Raw genomic sequence first — 16,224 nt, forward strand, 5'->3', positions numbered from 1 at the left:
TAATAATTATATGATACATATTTAATAATGGCAAATTATTAACGTTACCATGTTCTGGGTTTATTGTCTACCAATGTTGCTCTACTGTGTACATTATACTGGGAAATCTAATTGAATGCAAACCACACGTCACATTTATGAAACGTTCCCTTTAGGTTGTGTGCGGGTTTGACAAGAATATTGTATTTTGAACTTTAGTGTTTATATTTTGTATCTTCTCAATGTTCCCCTAAAATAATCTGGAAAAGTTTATTCAACAATTAACACGGATTTCTGAGGATGATGCACAGATGTTTTAAAGAAATAACGTTTCTGTTCCTCGGACTATTGCACCCAATGAGAACATAACTGCAAGATTGTTTTAAAAGTTTAAAGGATGTTGAAGGCGTGAATTAATTCAGTAAATTCTTGTTTTAATGAATACAAACATACATTTTTAATTTACCTATATGGAGTGCCCCGACTGTCATTTTCATATCAATTCCAAAGATTTACAATACGAAGCATTGAAATGACGCCGCGTACAATAAAGTACACAATATATAACAAAGCATTGACGACGAATAAAGCCAGCTCTTCTGTCTGCGTGGAAAGGAGCGGTTGGTGGTGGAGGGCGGAGATGAGCGAAGGACGTTCTCCGACGCTACGCTGATGCTTTCTGACTCCGCTCTATGGCCATCTTCTCCAGCCGCTCTGTGTAGAACCCGTTGAAATCCAACCTGTGAAATCGCAGAGAGCCGAGTTGGCGAAACATAAAACACACAGCAGCGAAACGCGTGTGATTTTTTACCTGTAGATGATGCTGATCATGCTGTGCTCGCAGTCATTGGTGCTGTAGATGCTCAGCTTGTCCAACAGGTCCAGTAGCAGCGTGCTAAAGTTACTGTCGAACTTGCTGATGGTGGCTTCCAAGCCTGCGTCCGACTGGTGGCTGTCTGCGTGCTCTGTCAACGACTGAAGCACGTAAACGTGTTAAAAACCCCACAAACGCGGCAACATACTTCCTTTTTTTTTTGTCTTTTTCATAGCGTGTGGACCCAATGAGCGCTTTTGGGGAAATACCTTTGTGATCAGCCGCTTCTTCTCTGCCTCTTCAGCGTGTTCGCTCTGAGCCAGAGGCCCGTCCTTGGTCCCCTGTTCCTGTGACAGGCGCTCTAATCTAATGCTCTGAGTGAAGCGCTGCAACAAGAGAGAGAGCTTGAGACTTAGGTAGGAGTTCTGCTCGTTTGATCTCTAGTTTCATGTCTTCTTCAATACAGCATGATGTTCATTCAGTGAAATTATGGTCCATTTAGAGTCAAACGGACCATAAAACAGGAAGTGCTTTAGGGCGGGATCAGGAACAAGTAGTTCCTCTTTATCAACTAACCTGCATGCAGCTCGTGAACATGACGCAGACCGACATGAGCTTGGAGAAGATCCTGAGGAGCTCGGGGTTGGTCAGCATGCAGTCCTTCAGGCAGTTGTCCAAGAAGCTGGTATGATGGCAGAGCACATCATCAATGTTTGACGCCTGCAGAAGAAGAAGACGAAGGACAAAAAGATGACATTTAATGTCATTAATAAAGGAGAAGAATATCAGAGGGTTTACCGGCTGTTCTTTTGTTGGGATAAAAAAAAGAAAAGAAGAGAAAAACGATGGCTCCTCCACCCACCGTCTTCAGGTTGTTCTCCATGATGTGCCACGTGGGCTCCATCACCTCGAACATCATGTAGTACTGGATGTTCTGCACAAAGTTGAGCATCCGCTGCCGGAGGGCGAACGAGGCGGCGAACCTGCAGAGCGAGCTCAGTGTGAGGACACCATGGTCTCACTGTGGCTGATGTTGGGTAATTAAGATTAAAATAATAAATGCTTTCTTGGTTGTTGTCAGAAGAGATGATGGATGTTTGACAGGAAAAGGTCACGCTGGTTTTAATGGCGTTATAGTTATGTTGTTCAGAAAATTTGTATGTAATGTTATTTTGGTCAGAAAACCACAAATTCAACAAGTGGGCATTAAAGGTCCCCTTAAAACGCTGTGTGTGGACTCACCATTTGGCACAGTGAAGAGAGTAGAGCTTGAAGTCCTTGTTGCTGATCCACACGTTGCACAACAGCCTCTCCACGTGTTTGCAGTAAAACAGGTGACGGAACAACATCTGGTACCTCGTCAGGGCTTTCCTGCAAAGATTATTTCTAGTTAAAATGTGTGGACAAATGGGTTTAAAGAGTGTTAAAGTTAAGTTAAAGAGTTTACTAAGTGTACATCCAGACCGAGTGAGTCATCGATCAATGAAAATAAAAGAAGATTTTCTCAGAGCGCCAATTGATTGTTTACTGTGAGAAGAGAAGCAGCTCAGCAGCTCTCAACAAGGAAGTAGACTTTTAAATACATAAATAAATAAAGGAGAGAAGAGGCGGCGGTTTAGAGAACAATATGTACTAAAAGATGTATTTTATATTTAGAATATTCGGTTCCTTGTGATGGTATTTTTATTTATTTAAGGATCAATTGTTTTCCGTAAATTTCAATGGGCTTTTCAATAGGTTAAGTAGTAACTTACTTTATTATTATCGTAATATGCGGTAAGCCACATTTTATATTTAATTTTTCGGCTGTAAGACAACACTAAACATTTAAATAACAAAGAGAGTCACTCATTTTATTATTGTCTGGAAAATATGAACGACGCAGAAAAATGAGGTTGCATTTTTCATCTACAAATATGTTAAGTTTAAAGGACTATTACAGAAATTCCAATATTGCTGAAATGCATTTTTGTGTGTAATAATTTGGAGTAATCTGATTGTAAATGTCTTATTAATTAATTAAAAAACACATCTTCTACTTGTTAGCGCCCGAAGTTGGCTGGGATGGACTCCAGCCCCCCCGCGACCCTGTGTGCAGGATAAGCGGTTTGACGATGGATGGATGGATGGATCTTCTACTTGTACAAAAAACTGCATTGGTGTGTCTCTAAAATGTCAACTGACATTTATTCCAGTTTACAAAAATCCCAACTCTATACAGGATTTAAGCTCCTAAAGACCCTGAAGAACCTCACAAGTGAAGAAAACCAAACAACATAAAAAAAGGGGGAATGAGATCCAACCTATTGATGATGAGCGAGAGCGGCCACTTGACGATGTAGTCAAAGGAGAAGGCCTCCAGCCCGCTGAGCGCTGCCTCCGCGGCGTCCGCGTTGATGATGGCTTTTTCCTGCTTGGTCTCGATGGCCAGCACGCGCAGCAGCTGGGTGATGACATCATGGGGCATCAGGTCGATCTGCGGAGCAACGAGTAACGAGTCCAGATGTCATGACACGGCGTAACTCAGAAATCAAGGGAGCAACGTGGGAGATTCTTACGGTTTTTCTTTCCTGTAGTGTTTCATCTCTTAATGTTTTACTTTTCATATTATTGGTTTTGACAAAAAACAAAACTGTAGCTGGTAAAAAGAGACGCAAAAACTCTCCGTAGTCGGGCTGAACAATACATTTAAAAAAATGAATTACTCAATTTCCTTTTAGATATTTTAATTCAAATAAATAAACTGTTAAAAATAAATATAATTTAAAAAAAATGTAACAATACATTGATTACATTAACTGAAGGAAAGTAAATACATATTTGTATTTAATTTTCCACAGGACATTTTAATAACTAAAATAAAACCAAGTGATAATTAAATAATTTTTTTTAAAGCAATCATTAGAACATTAGTAATTATACCAACAGCTCAAACACCACCACAGATTGACAGGAAGTTCCCACCTTGAGGTCGTCTTTGAAGGGGTCCGTGTTGGCGGTGCTCATCCTCAGAGCCAGCTCCAGCAGGGCTTCCAGCCTGGGAGGGACGATGTCGTCAACCGGCTTCTTCAGCTCTTCCTCCGTCAGGTCCATGAAGTGCACAAAGAAGTCCCCTTTGTCCATCAGGAAGTAGTGCTTGATGGATCTAAAGGGAAGCAGCACGGGCTGTTTTATTGGTACGTTGGTGAATCTCTACGTTCAAACAGATTTTGTGTATAAAATGCCAGCACTTTGAATGTGAACTGTCTCGGTGTTACATGAAATGAGTTTAAACTTGAACAGGCTATTTCCATAATAAATAAATGCTTCTATAAAGGACACAAACTTTTCAACTACACTAATCCCACCTCCCCCGCTACTTTCCTACTTTTACTGGAAAAGGTTTTTAAGATTAACATACTCCTGCTAGTATCTCGACATTATCAACCATTTACCTGAGACGTGATACCAGCTCCTTCTCCTCCATGAGGAAGGCCAGCAGGACTTTGCTGGCGTAGTTGTACGCTTTCTCTATCTGCTCCACATAAGCCCTCTCCTTCAGCGTGTACAGCACCTCTCTGGCATCAGGACACGTCACATCGCGGCCGCACTCCCGCACCACATTCAGGTATTTCCCTACCGTAACGAGGAGGGAGTTTACATATCTTTTTATCAGAGAAAGGCTCTTATAATGTTTTACATTTTGTTTTGTTTTTTTTCACCTGTGCTTAATATTTTGTCCGCCATTTTCTGTAGGAAGGAGGGAATACGATGTTGCACGATGGTGTACCTCTGATCCCAGTACTTGTCGTTGTAGTCCTCCTGAATCTTCTCCTTCTGCAGCTCGTGCTCCTCCACCATGAACTCGCTGTGGCAGCACAACAACGTTAAAACACACACACACACACAGAGGATTATGAGTGTGTCCCGATAGCATCAGTTTAAAAAGAAAACAAACGTGCCTGTACGGATCCTTGATGATGCCCCTGTAGATCCACTTCTCCAGTATTTCAAAGTAAGGGACGCTGGCTGCTTTGGTGAGGTAGAGGCACAGCTCCTGGGCTTGGCTGTCGCCCGTGTAGTTGAAGGTTCGATCGTGCAGAAGACTCAACGTTGACCCACCCATGCACTCTCCTTTGTCCACAGAGGACGCTGCGGAAAATCGGTGGAGGAACATCATTATATGAACAACGATTAAGTGCAAGAGGATAACCGAATCCTAAAACACTTTGTATTAGTTTTATCTCGTGGATAAAAGTCACGCACTGTGGTCAGAGCCCCCCGCTTGCTATATTTGATTGGTTAGCTGAGCCAAGCGTGACATTCACGAGTGGTGCAATTTAAAGTTGAGAATAATTTTCACTTTTATGTGCTTCTAAAAACCACAGGAAAAAGCTGACGCTCTGCACATGAGAGGAGAGAAAGCCAGGAAAATTAAAAAAACATTTTATAGGTACGCATTCATGTGCGATCGGAACAGAATATCCTCTTCATCTTCTAAGCAGTCTGGTAAAAAAATGCACTAAAGACCCATTACGGGTTTTTTCGCTTACCAATAGAGGCCAAGATCTCCATGGTCCTCATTGTGGGCTGGATGTAGAACCAGAGCTTCTGCAGGGATAGCAGGCCCTGCCGCTGGAGGTGCTCCAGTTGAGTGACCAGGATCAAATACTCCTTCATCAGGGTACGCATGGCCGCCGTCAGCGCGTGGTTCACCTGGCCGTACTCGAAGGACGACTTCTCCTCGATGAAGCTGGAGGACAAATGAAGGACCTCTCATCAGACAAGCTGGCCTCGGTTTTAAAAGGTGCGTGAGGGACACCTTTTCGTTCTCACCGCGTTATAGTGGAGTAATAAGACGCCACCGGCAATATCCTGTTCACCAGCTCTTTGATGGACATGTCCAGCGTGGAGTCCACGATGAAGGAGCGGTTCTGTCTCCCCAGCACCGGCTGAGCCGTGATGTCTCGTCCGTCCACTCCGACCAGGACAAACAGCAGGTCTTCGACTAGAGCCTGCTCCTGCGCCGGCAGCGGCATCGTCCCTGGAAGATGCACGCAGAGGAAAAGCTGGAATAAAACATTTGAGTGTTTCACACGGGGGTGAAGGGAGGGCCTGCGGGATCACGTTCCGAGAGTTCGGTCCGGTCTTCGGTGTGGGTTTAGGCTTCAGAACTAAATTATAACAGCTCAAGAAATCGGCAGTCAGGGGACAAAAATTGTTTGTCTGCTTCCTGCTGAAACCTACTGTTTATAAAGAAGTGGACGAGGTCAACATGGGGTCACTCATTGGTTTGCACACTGACGCTTTTGAGTTTGGCGTTGTGGCCGACGCCATGTTGTTTTTTTGCAACTATTGAACTTAAGTGACCATATTTGGACTGAGGAGGCATGACTATTTGGTAGAGACCTGAAAATCGCAGTGAGCCCCGGTGTAAATCCTACTCCACTTTACAATCTGTTTGACTCTAAATGTACCATAACTGACTGAATGAATATCCGGCTGTATTGAAGAAGTCTTTAAACTGGAAATCAAGACCATAAGCTCATGTTTACAATATTTAATGAGGAAATAAGTCAAGAGAAGTAGAGTCATTTTCTCAGACGTGGTCGATTCTCTACACGATCAGGAGTTTCCCCCTGGTGGCCATTTGGTGGAGTGCAGCTTTAACAAATAAAGCATCAGCTTCACTTTTCACAACACAGAGTTTGCTGCTTAGTTTCAACATGAAAAGTGGCAACACAACCAGTGTCACATCTTTCTTCATCTTTTCTCTCCATTCCCTTCTAAATACATCGGTAAATTTGTTTACTAAATCCACTATTGAGTGATGCATGAATACGTCTTCAGCCTTTGTCTTGTTATATGACGGGTAATAGTAGAATACGATGAAATTATTACAAGACCAACACAACCACCGAGTTGATGATCTCGCATCGGGAGGGACCACTGAGCTGATGTCTTACCGACGGCCACTGCCGGGTCTCCTGGAGGAGAAGGGCTGGTGATGAAGTCTCCGAGGAGCGCTGGGCGGTCGTACACCCAGTTAGGAAACACGGGGTTGGGCTGCGTGGGGTTCTTCTTGTTGTGTTTGTCCCTCAGCATCTTCCGCGTGACCTCAGCTGGCTGCAGACAAAACCACCAAGGTACGGGAAGTTTCATTTAGAGGCTGAATTCGACCAAACAAAGTCTTTCCCATAAGCAAGTTCTGGTGAAGAATAAAGTACTCCAACTGTTTCAATGTTCCCTGCCGGGCTTAATAAACTACCTAAAGCGCCTCTTATCAATGTGTTCCCTCCTTCGCTCCTCTTACAAATGTTTCCTCTCCATGTTCTAAAGTAGAGAACTATGGGGAGATTTTCCTTTTCCGATGTGAGGACAAGCACAGAGGAGGCTCTGTGTCGATTCTCTCGTGTCTTGTGAAATGATCTCCGGAGTAAGAAACGCTCACCAGAGGAGCGTTGGAGCTCGCAGTCACGTTGCCCAGCTTCTTCCGCAGCTCGTCCAGTTCCTGCATGGACATCTTTGTGCTGGTCTGAGGCAGCGTGTAACTGGTGGTTGAGGTTGATGTCGTGTTCGCAGATGACTCCGATCTCTCTTTGGCATTCTGCTGCAGAAATGGAAGTGTCTGAAAAGAAAAATATATCAAAACAAAGCTGTGAGACGTTGGGAAGAGAAAGGTCACCTTGTACGGTTCAACGTGGGGGAAATCAACAAATTGAGCCACATTAGATACCAGTGAATGCTGTCAATATTTTATTAATATCTGGCTCATTAACATTTGTTATGTTTTTGAGGCAGAATTTAGTATTATCTACTTATTCATTTACACTACACCCATAAAAACCCCATGATTCATTCTTCACATGATAATCCTTTTAGATCTGAAACGCCAAACGGATGAAATTCATTCATAACAAACCAAACCCTTTAACAATCGGCTTATCAACAATGTATTACCTCTTTATCCTCACAGAGTTTGGAGAGCAGATAAACCAGAGGGTCCAAGTTTCGAACATTTTTGGACTTGAGCTCCTCGTACTTCCTCAAGAAGTCCTCTGGGGTTTTAGAGAACTCTGCTAATTTGACCTGGAAACAATATAAACAGCCGGCATAAAGAGAATATCAACACATTTATTTCCGCAGGGAGTGTGACAAATCATTTTCATAGAAACATGCTTCTTTCAAACCAGATCTTAAGCCGTTGTTGGTTTGATTGCTGTTCATGTGCTAAATGCGCTGGTTTTACCGCAAAGTATTATTTAGCCTTTTTTGCCTTAAAAGTGAGCAGAGGGAATTAATGTTCCACAAGAAGTTTACGGTAGAGACTAGGCCTAATTTCAAACCCTTATTCACAACGGGAGAATATGTGTTACAACCATACAAGTCTCTTGGCTGCTGTAACAAGTCCTGCAGCGATTAATAACGTAGAACAGAGCCCCAGTTTATCCAACCAGCCGTTGCATGCACCAGCCGTTCTTTACGGACATCACGTCCCCTTCGGGACACTGTGGTCCGACCTTTTCCGTGACCTGAAAGCTGAGTTAAACCTTTCAGCAGTCCCAGGGCGCGCACCTTGGCACTGTGGGCGGACACGGTGGTGGTGACGTAGGGGGTCCGGTGTTTCTGCAGGAGGTCGATGTAGCCCTCCGCTCCGTCGCCTCCCCGGACGTGAAGCAGGCTGAGCAACTCGTTCACGTCGTGGTGGATCCTGAACTCGCTCATGGCTCAGGATTCTGAAGTGAAAACAACAACAACACAGAAGAAGGAGGTTAGCTCGTAAGTTCTTACTATAGCTAGTAAGTTCATGCTGGAAAAAAATAACTCATCTAATTTGATGTCTCAATTGTAAACCTTGCCGGTTCTTACAAGAGAAATAACGGTTGGTTATGTGATGCTAATAGCTTGCTAACTGGCTAAAACCGGGCAAAATGAACTATGGGGATGCTAACCGCTTAGCTAGCTCATACCGAAGGAACCGTAACATCCACAGAGCCGTTATAACAACTTTACACAGTTATTATAAGCATCGTTTCAGGTGGAACCAAAGTCTGTACGTGTACCTGTCAGCTGCGTCTGGTTCAATAACAACAGCAAACACACGAGCAGAGGTAAAACGCGCCCACAACGAGTCAAATCCTTCTTCTTTTCTTGCTGTAATACATGTAGTAGCTGAGGCACACTGCCCTTCACAGGTCAACCACGGTACTGCAGCTGTATATAGCGGCTGATAATATTACCACCAATACATGTAGTGCTTGTAAAACTGTACATTTATGGCACTTAAAAAATTAACTTTACATAGTTTGTTTCAAATGTTTTTATTGTGGAGGTTCCTTTTCAAAAAAGACAAAACATGGACTTGACATGCTTATTGTGCTGCTATCAGGAGACTCGTTTTTCACTCCTTTTGTGTCTCGTCCAACTGTCGCTAGGTTTCTTCTTCTTTGGTGTGTTGAACCAACCCCGACTAAACAAGAGCGTGTCTGCTTTTATTCTGAAAAGCGGAAACACAGCGGAAGTAAACAGTAATCACGTTACAACCCGGAAGAATTGCCTCTTTTTCTTCTCCTCTCCTCTCGATTTAGCGTTTGAACAGGACGAGAATGAGCGATTTATCCCGTCAAGACACGATCATACGCGGTGCTGCCGCCGCCGTACAGCCTTCAGGGGTCTTATCCGTGTCTTAAATCTTCCGGCGACTCGACGTGCGAGAGGCGTCCGAGTGCGAGCAGCAACGCCCCTGATGCCAGCCGAGAAAAACACCCCTCGCCCTGTTTACAAATCGGCCGGGAGAAATTGTTTCCTCGCAGTGTGGCCTTAGATAATCGTGCGGTTCTGTGTGTGTGTTTGACAGCCGGAAGAATTAACAAAAGAAAAAGAAAAGAAGAAAAAAAAACATGGCTGAACTGCATGTTGTGGAGCCGAGCGGCACAGGCACCATCGAGCAGCCGGAGCACCGCGACGTTCGCGGCTCTCTGCGCCTCGCTTCGCCCACCCTCATGGTCCCGCCGCGGGGCAGCCAGCTCAGCCCCGGCGGCGTGTCAGGCGGCAGCGGCGGCGGGCGCTCGGTGTTCGGGTTCCCGGCGAAGAGCAACGCGGGCTCCCCGGCCGAAACGGCGGAAAAGCCCGGTTCGCGCTGGGTTCGGCTGAACGTCGGCGGGACGTACTTCGTCACAACCAAACAGACGCTGTGTCGCGACCCGAAGTCGTTCCTGTTCCGGCTTTGTCAGGAGGACCCCGACCTGGACTCCGACAAGGTGAGCACAGGGAGGCCGCCGTAAAGAGATGCATTCACGGGGCGGTTCACCAGCACTTATCGTCTGATGGCAAAGTGATGATAGTATCCAGTATCACGTGTTTACATCTAATTTGTTGTTTTGAGCAAATTTGTTTTTAATATGCCAATATTTTCAAAGTCATGTTCTATGATTATTATACATAATGCAAAATGTACATTTCAAAATTCATCCACCATCAGAAACAATACTTTTTTAATTACCAGAGTTAAATGTGTATGTTACGGGTACTTTAAGCATATAGATGAATAACTGCATGGGAAATTAAATAATAAGACGACACTTTCAGGGGAGTGTTTTAGTTTTATTGTAGAGACCCGTTTGGCATTCATCGTCTAACAATTGATGTCCACGATTTTGTTACATGTCATTTAGCTGACGCTTTTATCCAAAGCGAATAACAATAAGTGCATTTCAACAATAAGGATACAAACTCAAAAGAACAACAAAGTCATCAAAAAAGCCGATTTACAACTTGCTATAGGTAAGAGCCATTATAAATACAATTTAAGGACTACAATTTGTTAGTCTTTTCATGATCTAGTCGAGTGTTTTGCTCTCAGTGAGGGAGGAACTAGCAGATGCAGAGAGCGCGGGTCGGGATGTTGGGTTTGACCATGTCCTGGAGGTAAGCTGGACCCGATCCATTCACAGCATGGTACGTGAGCACCAATGTTTTGAACTGGACGCGGGCGGCCACCGGTAGCCAGTGAAGAGAGCGGAGGAGTGGAGTAGTGTGGGAGAATTTCGAAAGGTTAAAGACCAGTCGAGCTGCTGCATTCTGGATGAGCTGCAGAGGTGGAATGGCGGTAGCGGGGAGACCTGGAGGGAGGTAGTTACAGTAGTCGAGGCGGGAGAGGACGAGCCTGAATCAGTACCTGCGCCGCCTTCTGAGTGAGAAGGGGACGTATTCGTTAAAGTCAGCTGGTTGCTTTTAAAGGACTCATCTTCTTTTTGTGGAACATTTCTAAACTAATCCTCCTCAACCTCCCACCCCCGTAGGACGAGACAGGCGCCTACCTGATCGACAGGGATCCCACGTACTTCGGCCCCATTCTCAACTACCTCCGACACGGAAAGCTGATCATGGATAAAAACCTGGCAGAGGAAGGTGAGAGAGCGTTTAAAAAAAAACTATCGTCTCGCAGGTGAGCGTTGATTGAGACCAAGGACTAAAGAGTTTCATTGTTTCCTCCTCAGGGGTTCTGGAGGAGGCCGAGTTCTACAACATCGCGTCTCTGGTGCGGCTGGTGAAGGAGAGGATACGGGACAACGAGAACCGGACGTCTCAGGTACGAGGACGCCAGACTTTCCTCCAGTGCCAACACAGACCATCCGCATCGCTGAACTTTGCTGTTTGTGTGTGTGCGTGTGTGTGTGTGCGTGCGTGTCGGCCCCCAGGGACCCGTGAAGCACGTGTATCGAGTGCTTCAGTGCCAAGAGGAGGAGCTCACGCAGATGGTCTCGACCATGTCGGATGGCTGGAAGTTTGAGCAGGTGCACAAAAATGCAGCTTTTTATATTTTGTGTCCCGTTTTATCGTGTTGGAGAGACGGCTCCAACATTTTTATTCAGTTATTATCCCCTTCTAAGAGGTACTGCATCAAACATGCATTTTATTTTTCCAAAGAAGTGGTTCAAACATGATTTCTGTCGGTACGACAAAGAAATGAAGTGCTAATATGGATTCAACTTTGCATTCCGGCGCTCATTTAACTGAATTTATTTCAATAATACAACCACACAACAATATTTCAACCACCTTTTTAATATCATTGTATGAATTATTTTTAACATTAAGGTTTGTGAATACTGCAACTAATGGTTGCTTTCTCTTAATGGTGTTCTGTTTTTCTTACTCTCAATTTGGTTAATTTAATTATTTTGTCATTAGAATATCTGCAGCTACTAAAATGTGTTGTGTCCACCAACGATCTAAAATCTAGATATAATAATAGATGGATTACAGATTTTAAGAACGTGTTTCTTTCTCGCAGCTCATAAGTATCGGCTCCTCTTATAACTACGGCAACGAGGACCAGGCCGAGTTTCTATGTGTCGTCTCTCGGGAACTCAACAACTCCACCAACGGCATCGTCATCGAGCCCACCGAGAAGGCCAAGGTGAGTGCCTCCCCCCCCCCCCCCCCTCCCCCATTCAGAAATGTCTTTAACCTCCTGCAACATTACAGAATACAACTGAATCTTAATCTGCAGCAGACAACGTACACAAACAGTCACATGGTCTCTCCATATGACACGCACTATATTTATATTACTGCCTCATGTCCTCTCATAAATCAGAGGAGTTCTTTATTGATCAATGTGTCTATTCAGTGTATAAAATGTAAAATATGTGGGAAGGGCTCGATTTAAATATCAAAACGGTCAACATAATGTGAATATATTTAGTTTTTTTCTTTGTCTTTTTATGCTCTGTCCTCTGATGACCTCACCAATAAGTAAGCCTCCTCTGAAGCGACTTCTTTGACCTGTGTTTCTGTCCTCAGATCCTTCAGGAAAGAGGCTCGAGGATGTGAGGAGACGCCAAAATAACATTTCATCCACGAAAAAACAAAACAAAAACTATAACACAGAACATTTTCTCCCGTTTTTATTGCGATCTAAAAATTTGCCATCAACATCCTGCAGCAACAGGACACCGACCTTCCTCTTCCTCCTCTTCCTCTTCCATCAACAGCTTCAGGCTTCAGTATAAAATGGATTAGAAGCAAGCGGGTTTCCTCAAAGCTCTTGTGGTGCTGATGGAGCGTAGAGCTTCTACTCATCAGCAGCAGCAGCATCACTTTTGCATTCGGCTCGGTTGTCAGAATTCTCCTCAGGACTTTCACAGGACGTAAAGGAGCGAACACAACTCTGCGTCCTTCAAAATCCTTTTCCGGAAAGGCAAGCACAAGAATTTCATTACACAGGGCCTGTGTAAATGACAATAAAAAAATAAATTAAAAAAATCTTTGAATCTTCAACTGTATCCCGGCAATGGACAGAACGTCCCCCGTCCCCGTCAGAGGCAGGTCAGAAGTGGAATCCAAGCCTGCTGGATGCAACGTTTTCCTCTTTCAGAAACACCTGAGATGAAGCGCCTCCTTTCAGTCGTCCTCTCCTCATCTTCCTCATCATCATCCTCCTCTGTTTCCAGCAACCCGGCTCCATTTGGTCGCCGCCTCCGGGGAGAACGTTTGGGGATATTACTGTGCGGGAAAAGAAGAAAGCGACTGACTCTAAATGACTACACTTTATCGAGGCATGTGAGGACTCTATATACATCTATATCGGCGACACGATGACATTTTATGAAAATGGTGTAATTACTGATTTCTGTATCATGGTTGTCATATATTTACATATTTCCAGTGGGTGAGTTGATTTTAAACGACGGGTGAGAATATCGCTTTCCATGACCCCGTTCACATGGACGTGAGTAAGTGTGTGCAGTGCTTTTTAATGTCCACCATTGAAACATCACAACAATTAATCAGCTGCACGTTTTCTGTAAGTGTTCCTCCTGCTTTGATCTCTCGCATATCTTGACAATTGTAAATTAGGTAAGAGGACGTTATGTTCCAGCTGACTCGCCTGAGGTTTGTTTCTCTTAACGGTGCTGATTTTAAGACTCGTAACAACATGGGAACACACAAACTCTCCATTATCACTCTGAAAGTTTGATTTTTTTTTTTAATATATTGTGAAATGTACTGTTTGTGACAGTGAAACAAATGTGCATTTACAAAAACCCAACAAGTAACTAAGGAGGAAGTCAGATAACTAATTGCAGCTTTAAAACTTCATTTTTCTATTTTTGCCTTTTGAGAAATTAAACCAGGGAGTTTTTTCTGTTAATTGAATCAAACCGCCAAGAAAATGACGTTGTACTTTTTCTTATTCGAGCAGCTTAATGTGGAGTTCGATCATTATTTACACATATATAAGAGAAATAGGGCGTCAGGGCGTCAGATTTTTACGATCACCTTTCTTTGTACAAAGAAAATATTTCATGCGGTTACGTTATATCACGCATTAACAAAAAGATAAATGTAAATTCCCTGTTTTGTTGCGCTAACTTGCTCTTGAGCTGAATTTGCTCACATCAACCAACCCCCCCCCCCCACCCAGTTGTTCCTCAAAAGAGTTCCGGATGGACAAACAGGAGGGAAGCACGGAGAAAGTTCTCTGCTCTTATCTTAGTAAAACTCCAGCTGTGCACTTCTTTTTTTCATTGTGTTGCATGTTGATCCACCGCTGATGATTTCACTCTCTTACAATGTGTGTAACTGACCTCACGCCTCGTTGCCATGGTCTTCATGGTCCCCGGGGGATTTTCCCTTGGTTGCTTTTAGTTCAGCGATTTCCAAACTCTTAAAAGATAGAAAAGCAGCAACAAACAACATGTTTGTGTTCTGCTTCAGTTCCTCTTCTAAACTGTGTGAGTGAGTTCACCAGTTTCCATTAAGATTTGTGCAGATGTCCCTGCACGGTCCCCAGAGGATGAACCCGGCGGGCTTTGGGGGATCTTCTGACTCATGGGTGGCAAGTTTTTGGGCCTTGAACAGCCAACAGGTTAAGATGATTGCCAGAACAGATAAAAGAACCCACGTGTTCATGAAGATGAACGAGGCTGGTTTTTATCGGTGTGTCTGCATATTATCAGAAAATGTATTATCGGCTCCTCTTGAGTTTTATTACAATTTATGTCCACTTGAAATATTTGAAGATCAAGAAAATTTCAGTCAATTTAACTTGACATGTTCAAAGTTGTCATAGAGTGTTATTTTGTAGACAAATCTTCCGTAGTTATTTTTTTGTGCAGGAGTCAAGTAGATTATTAACCAGTCTTTTGTCTCGAGAGAAACCTGTTGAACCGCTGAAGATTGAAATGCGCTGATCTCAACCTTTTGAATGAAGCATCTGTTTAAAAAAACAAAAACAAATTCCGTTCCCATTTTGTTTTTTACTCACCTGCACTATAGTTAGTGAGCTAGTCAAACAGATGATGTGCAATTATAACAAATCTGCAAAAAAATATAAATATATATATATATATACCTGTTGTTGGGGCACGTGAAAACGCGAGAGCATGCTTTGTTCTAGAGATTATGACGTGTACTTTGTCCTGGAATTTGTCAGACCTTTGTGTTGGTGCGAAGTGTATGTGATGCATGGCGGGGGGGTCGAGGGGGGGTGGGGGGTCATGGACTTGCGGTTTGTAGGTGGAGATTTGTTGTTGGTCCTCAGCGAGACGCATTTATCCGCCTCAACACGTTTTCTCGGTTGTTTTCGTATCTTTGTTGCATCAGTTTAACTCAACTTCTAGATGCAGGATAGCTTTAAGAACCCCTCTCCTCCAATCCCTTTCTTAACCTCGGTTTAAGATCATTTACTCAACACACGAAAATACTGTTTTTTTCGTTTTTCATTCCATGGATCACGTTGCCAGTGAATCTGTAGACACACTGCATGCGTTTGTGGAAATGCACCACCTGTACACTTGTTAAGAGGTACAAATGTCACCTGTTAACAGTTACTTTGTGATCATTTATCAACAGTATTGATGTCAAATGTGAATAATGTCGATGAAGACTGTGGAGAAAAAACAGTTTGGGAACTGACAAAAGATTTTTTTTTCTTTTTGTTGTCTGATGTTTGTTTCACTTGTATTTATTTTATATTCTTTTTGAATTTTGTCTACAGAAAAGTGTCATTTCTTTACATGTGGCAATCCTAACAACATCCAGTCTGGTTTTTAATCATAAAATGTGTCTGTGTTTTAAACAAATTTGACTCGCTGACTGTTTCTGTTGATCTAAAAAAAAAAGATGTTGAACAGAAGAAGAGATCTAGAAAGTAGTCGCCTACTTGAGTAAATGTACTTTCTACTGCTGAAAAGTAGCATAACTGTAAATATTAACATTCCCTAAATGCGTACTGTGGACAGTCAGTATACTACCGGCCAGTTCAATCTATAATATTCTAAACTCAATTTATTTTAGTTATATGTATTAATCTGGATCTACAAATAGCTTCAATTACAGAAACATAAAATTGTATGCTCAAGTATTTGACAAAAGTAAAGTCAGTTATATAAGTTATATAACTTAAACTGTCAATTAACTGCAATGGAGCAAAACGTACCATC

The 16,224-nt window shown here is 43.2% G+C and overlaps 2 protein-coding genes and 1 long non-coding RNA gene across 5 annotated transcripts; 2 read left to right on the forward strand and 1 right to left on the reverse strand.

The window, feature by feature from the left end:
* Positions 1 to 395: 395 nt before the first annotated feature.
* tubgcp2 (tubulin gamma complex component 2) lies at positions 396 to 8,958 on the reverse strand. 2 transcript variants are annotated; one of them, XM_040177134.2, is made up of 18 exons: positions 8,836 to 8,958; positions 8,348 to 8,508; positions 7,733 to 7,861; positions 7,224 to 7,400; positions 6,739 to 6,898; positions 5,609 to 5,816; positions 5,326 to 5,525; positions 4,735 to 4,924; positions 4,495 to 4,640; positions 4,228 to 4,408; positions 3,758 to 3,938; positions 3,097 to 3,269; positions 2,036 to 2,164; positions 1,656 to 1,776; positions 1,370 to 1,513; positions 1,063 to 1,179; positions 791 to 954; positions 396 to 719 (listed from the first exon to the last, which is right to left on the reverse strand). In XM_040177134.2, the coding sequence occupies exons 2-18, from the start codon at positions 8,495 to 8,497 to the stop codon at positions 644 to 646; spliced, it is 2,646 nt and encodes an 881-aa protein (XP_040033068.1). In that variant the 5' UTR covers positions 8,498 to 8,508; positions 8,836 to 8,958; the 3' UTR covers positions 396 to 643. The 2 variants fall into 2 exon arrangements, with proteins under 2 accessions (XP_040033068.1, XP_077959039.1); XM_078102913.1 differs by having other exon boundaries at positions 8,743 to 8,947.
* On the forward strand, positions 1,390 to 4,108 carry LOC144407962 (uncharacterized). Its single transcript, XR_013467695.1, has 2 exons — positions 1,390 to 1,830; positions 2,840 to 4,108. It is a non-coding gene; the product is annotated as an uncharacterized LOC144407962 (long non-coding RNA).
* On the forward strand, positions 8,437 to 15,864 carry kctd2 (potassium channel tetramerization domain containing 2). Of its 2 annotated transcripts, none has more exons than XM_040177167.2 (7): positions 8,437 to 8,551; positions 9,630 to 10,032; positions 11,074 to 11,182; positions 11,272 to 11,363; positions 11,473 to 11,568; positions 12,069 to 12,194; positions 12,581 to 15,864. In XM_040177167.2, the coding sequence occupies exons 2-7, from the start codon at positions 9,673 to 9,675 to the stop codon at positions 12,608 to 12,610; spliced, it is 813 nt and encodes a 270-aa protein (XP_040033101.1). In that variant the 5' UTR covers positions 8,437 to 8,551; positions 9,630 to 9,672; the 3' UTR covers positions 12,611 to 15,864. The 2 variants fall into 2 exon arrangements, with proteins under 2 accessions (XP_040033101.1, XP_077959093.1); XM_078102967.1 differs by lacking the exon at positions 8,437 to 8,551 and adding an exon at positions 8,764 to 8,883.
* Positions 15,865 to 16,224: the final 360 nt, after the last annotated feature.

The sequence above is a fragment of the Gasterosteus aculeatus genome, chromosome 5 (genome assembly GCF_964276395.1).
Source record: "Gasterosteus aculeatus chromosome 5, fGasAcu3.hap1.1, whole genome shotgun sequence".
NCBI lineage: Eukaryota > Metazoa > Chordata > Actinopteri > Perciformes > Gasterosteidae > Gasterosteus > Gasterosteus aculeatus.

Excerpts from the sequence above, each read along its gene's own strand:
- kctd2 (XM_040177167.2), top strand. The coding sequence starts at position 9,673 with ATGGCTGAACTGCATGTTGTGGAGCCGAGCGGCACAGGCACCATCGAG. Across the intron at positions 11,183-11,271 it reads TAAAAACCTGGCAGAGGAAG|GGGTTCTGGAGGAGGCCGAG; the intron begins GTGAGAGAGCGT and ends TTTCCTCCTCAG. Across the intron at positions 11,364-11,472 it reads ACGAGAACCGGACGTCTCAG|GGACCCGTGAAGCACGTGTA; the intron begins GTACGAGGACGC and ends GTCGGCCCCCAG.
- tubgcp2 (XM_040177134.2), bottom strand. The coding sequence starts at position 8,497 with ATGAGCGAGTTCAGGATCCACCACGACGTGAACGAGTTGCTCAGCCTG. Across the intron at positions 6,899-7,223 it reads CGAGCTCCAACGCTCCTCTG|CCAGCTGAGGTCACGCGGAA; the intron begins GTGAGCGTTTCT and ends TTTTGTCTGCAG. Across the intron at positions 3,939-4,227 it reads GAGCTGGTATCACGTCTCAG|ATCCATCAAGCACTACTTCC; the intron begins GTAAATGGTTGA and ends GCTTCCCTTTAG.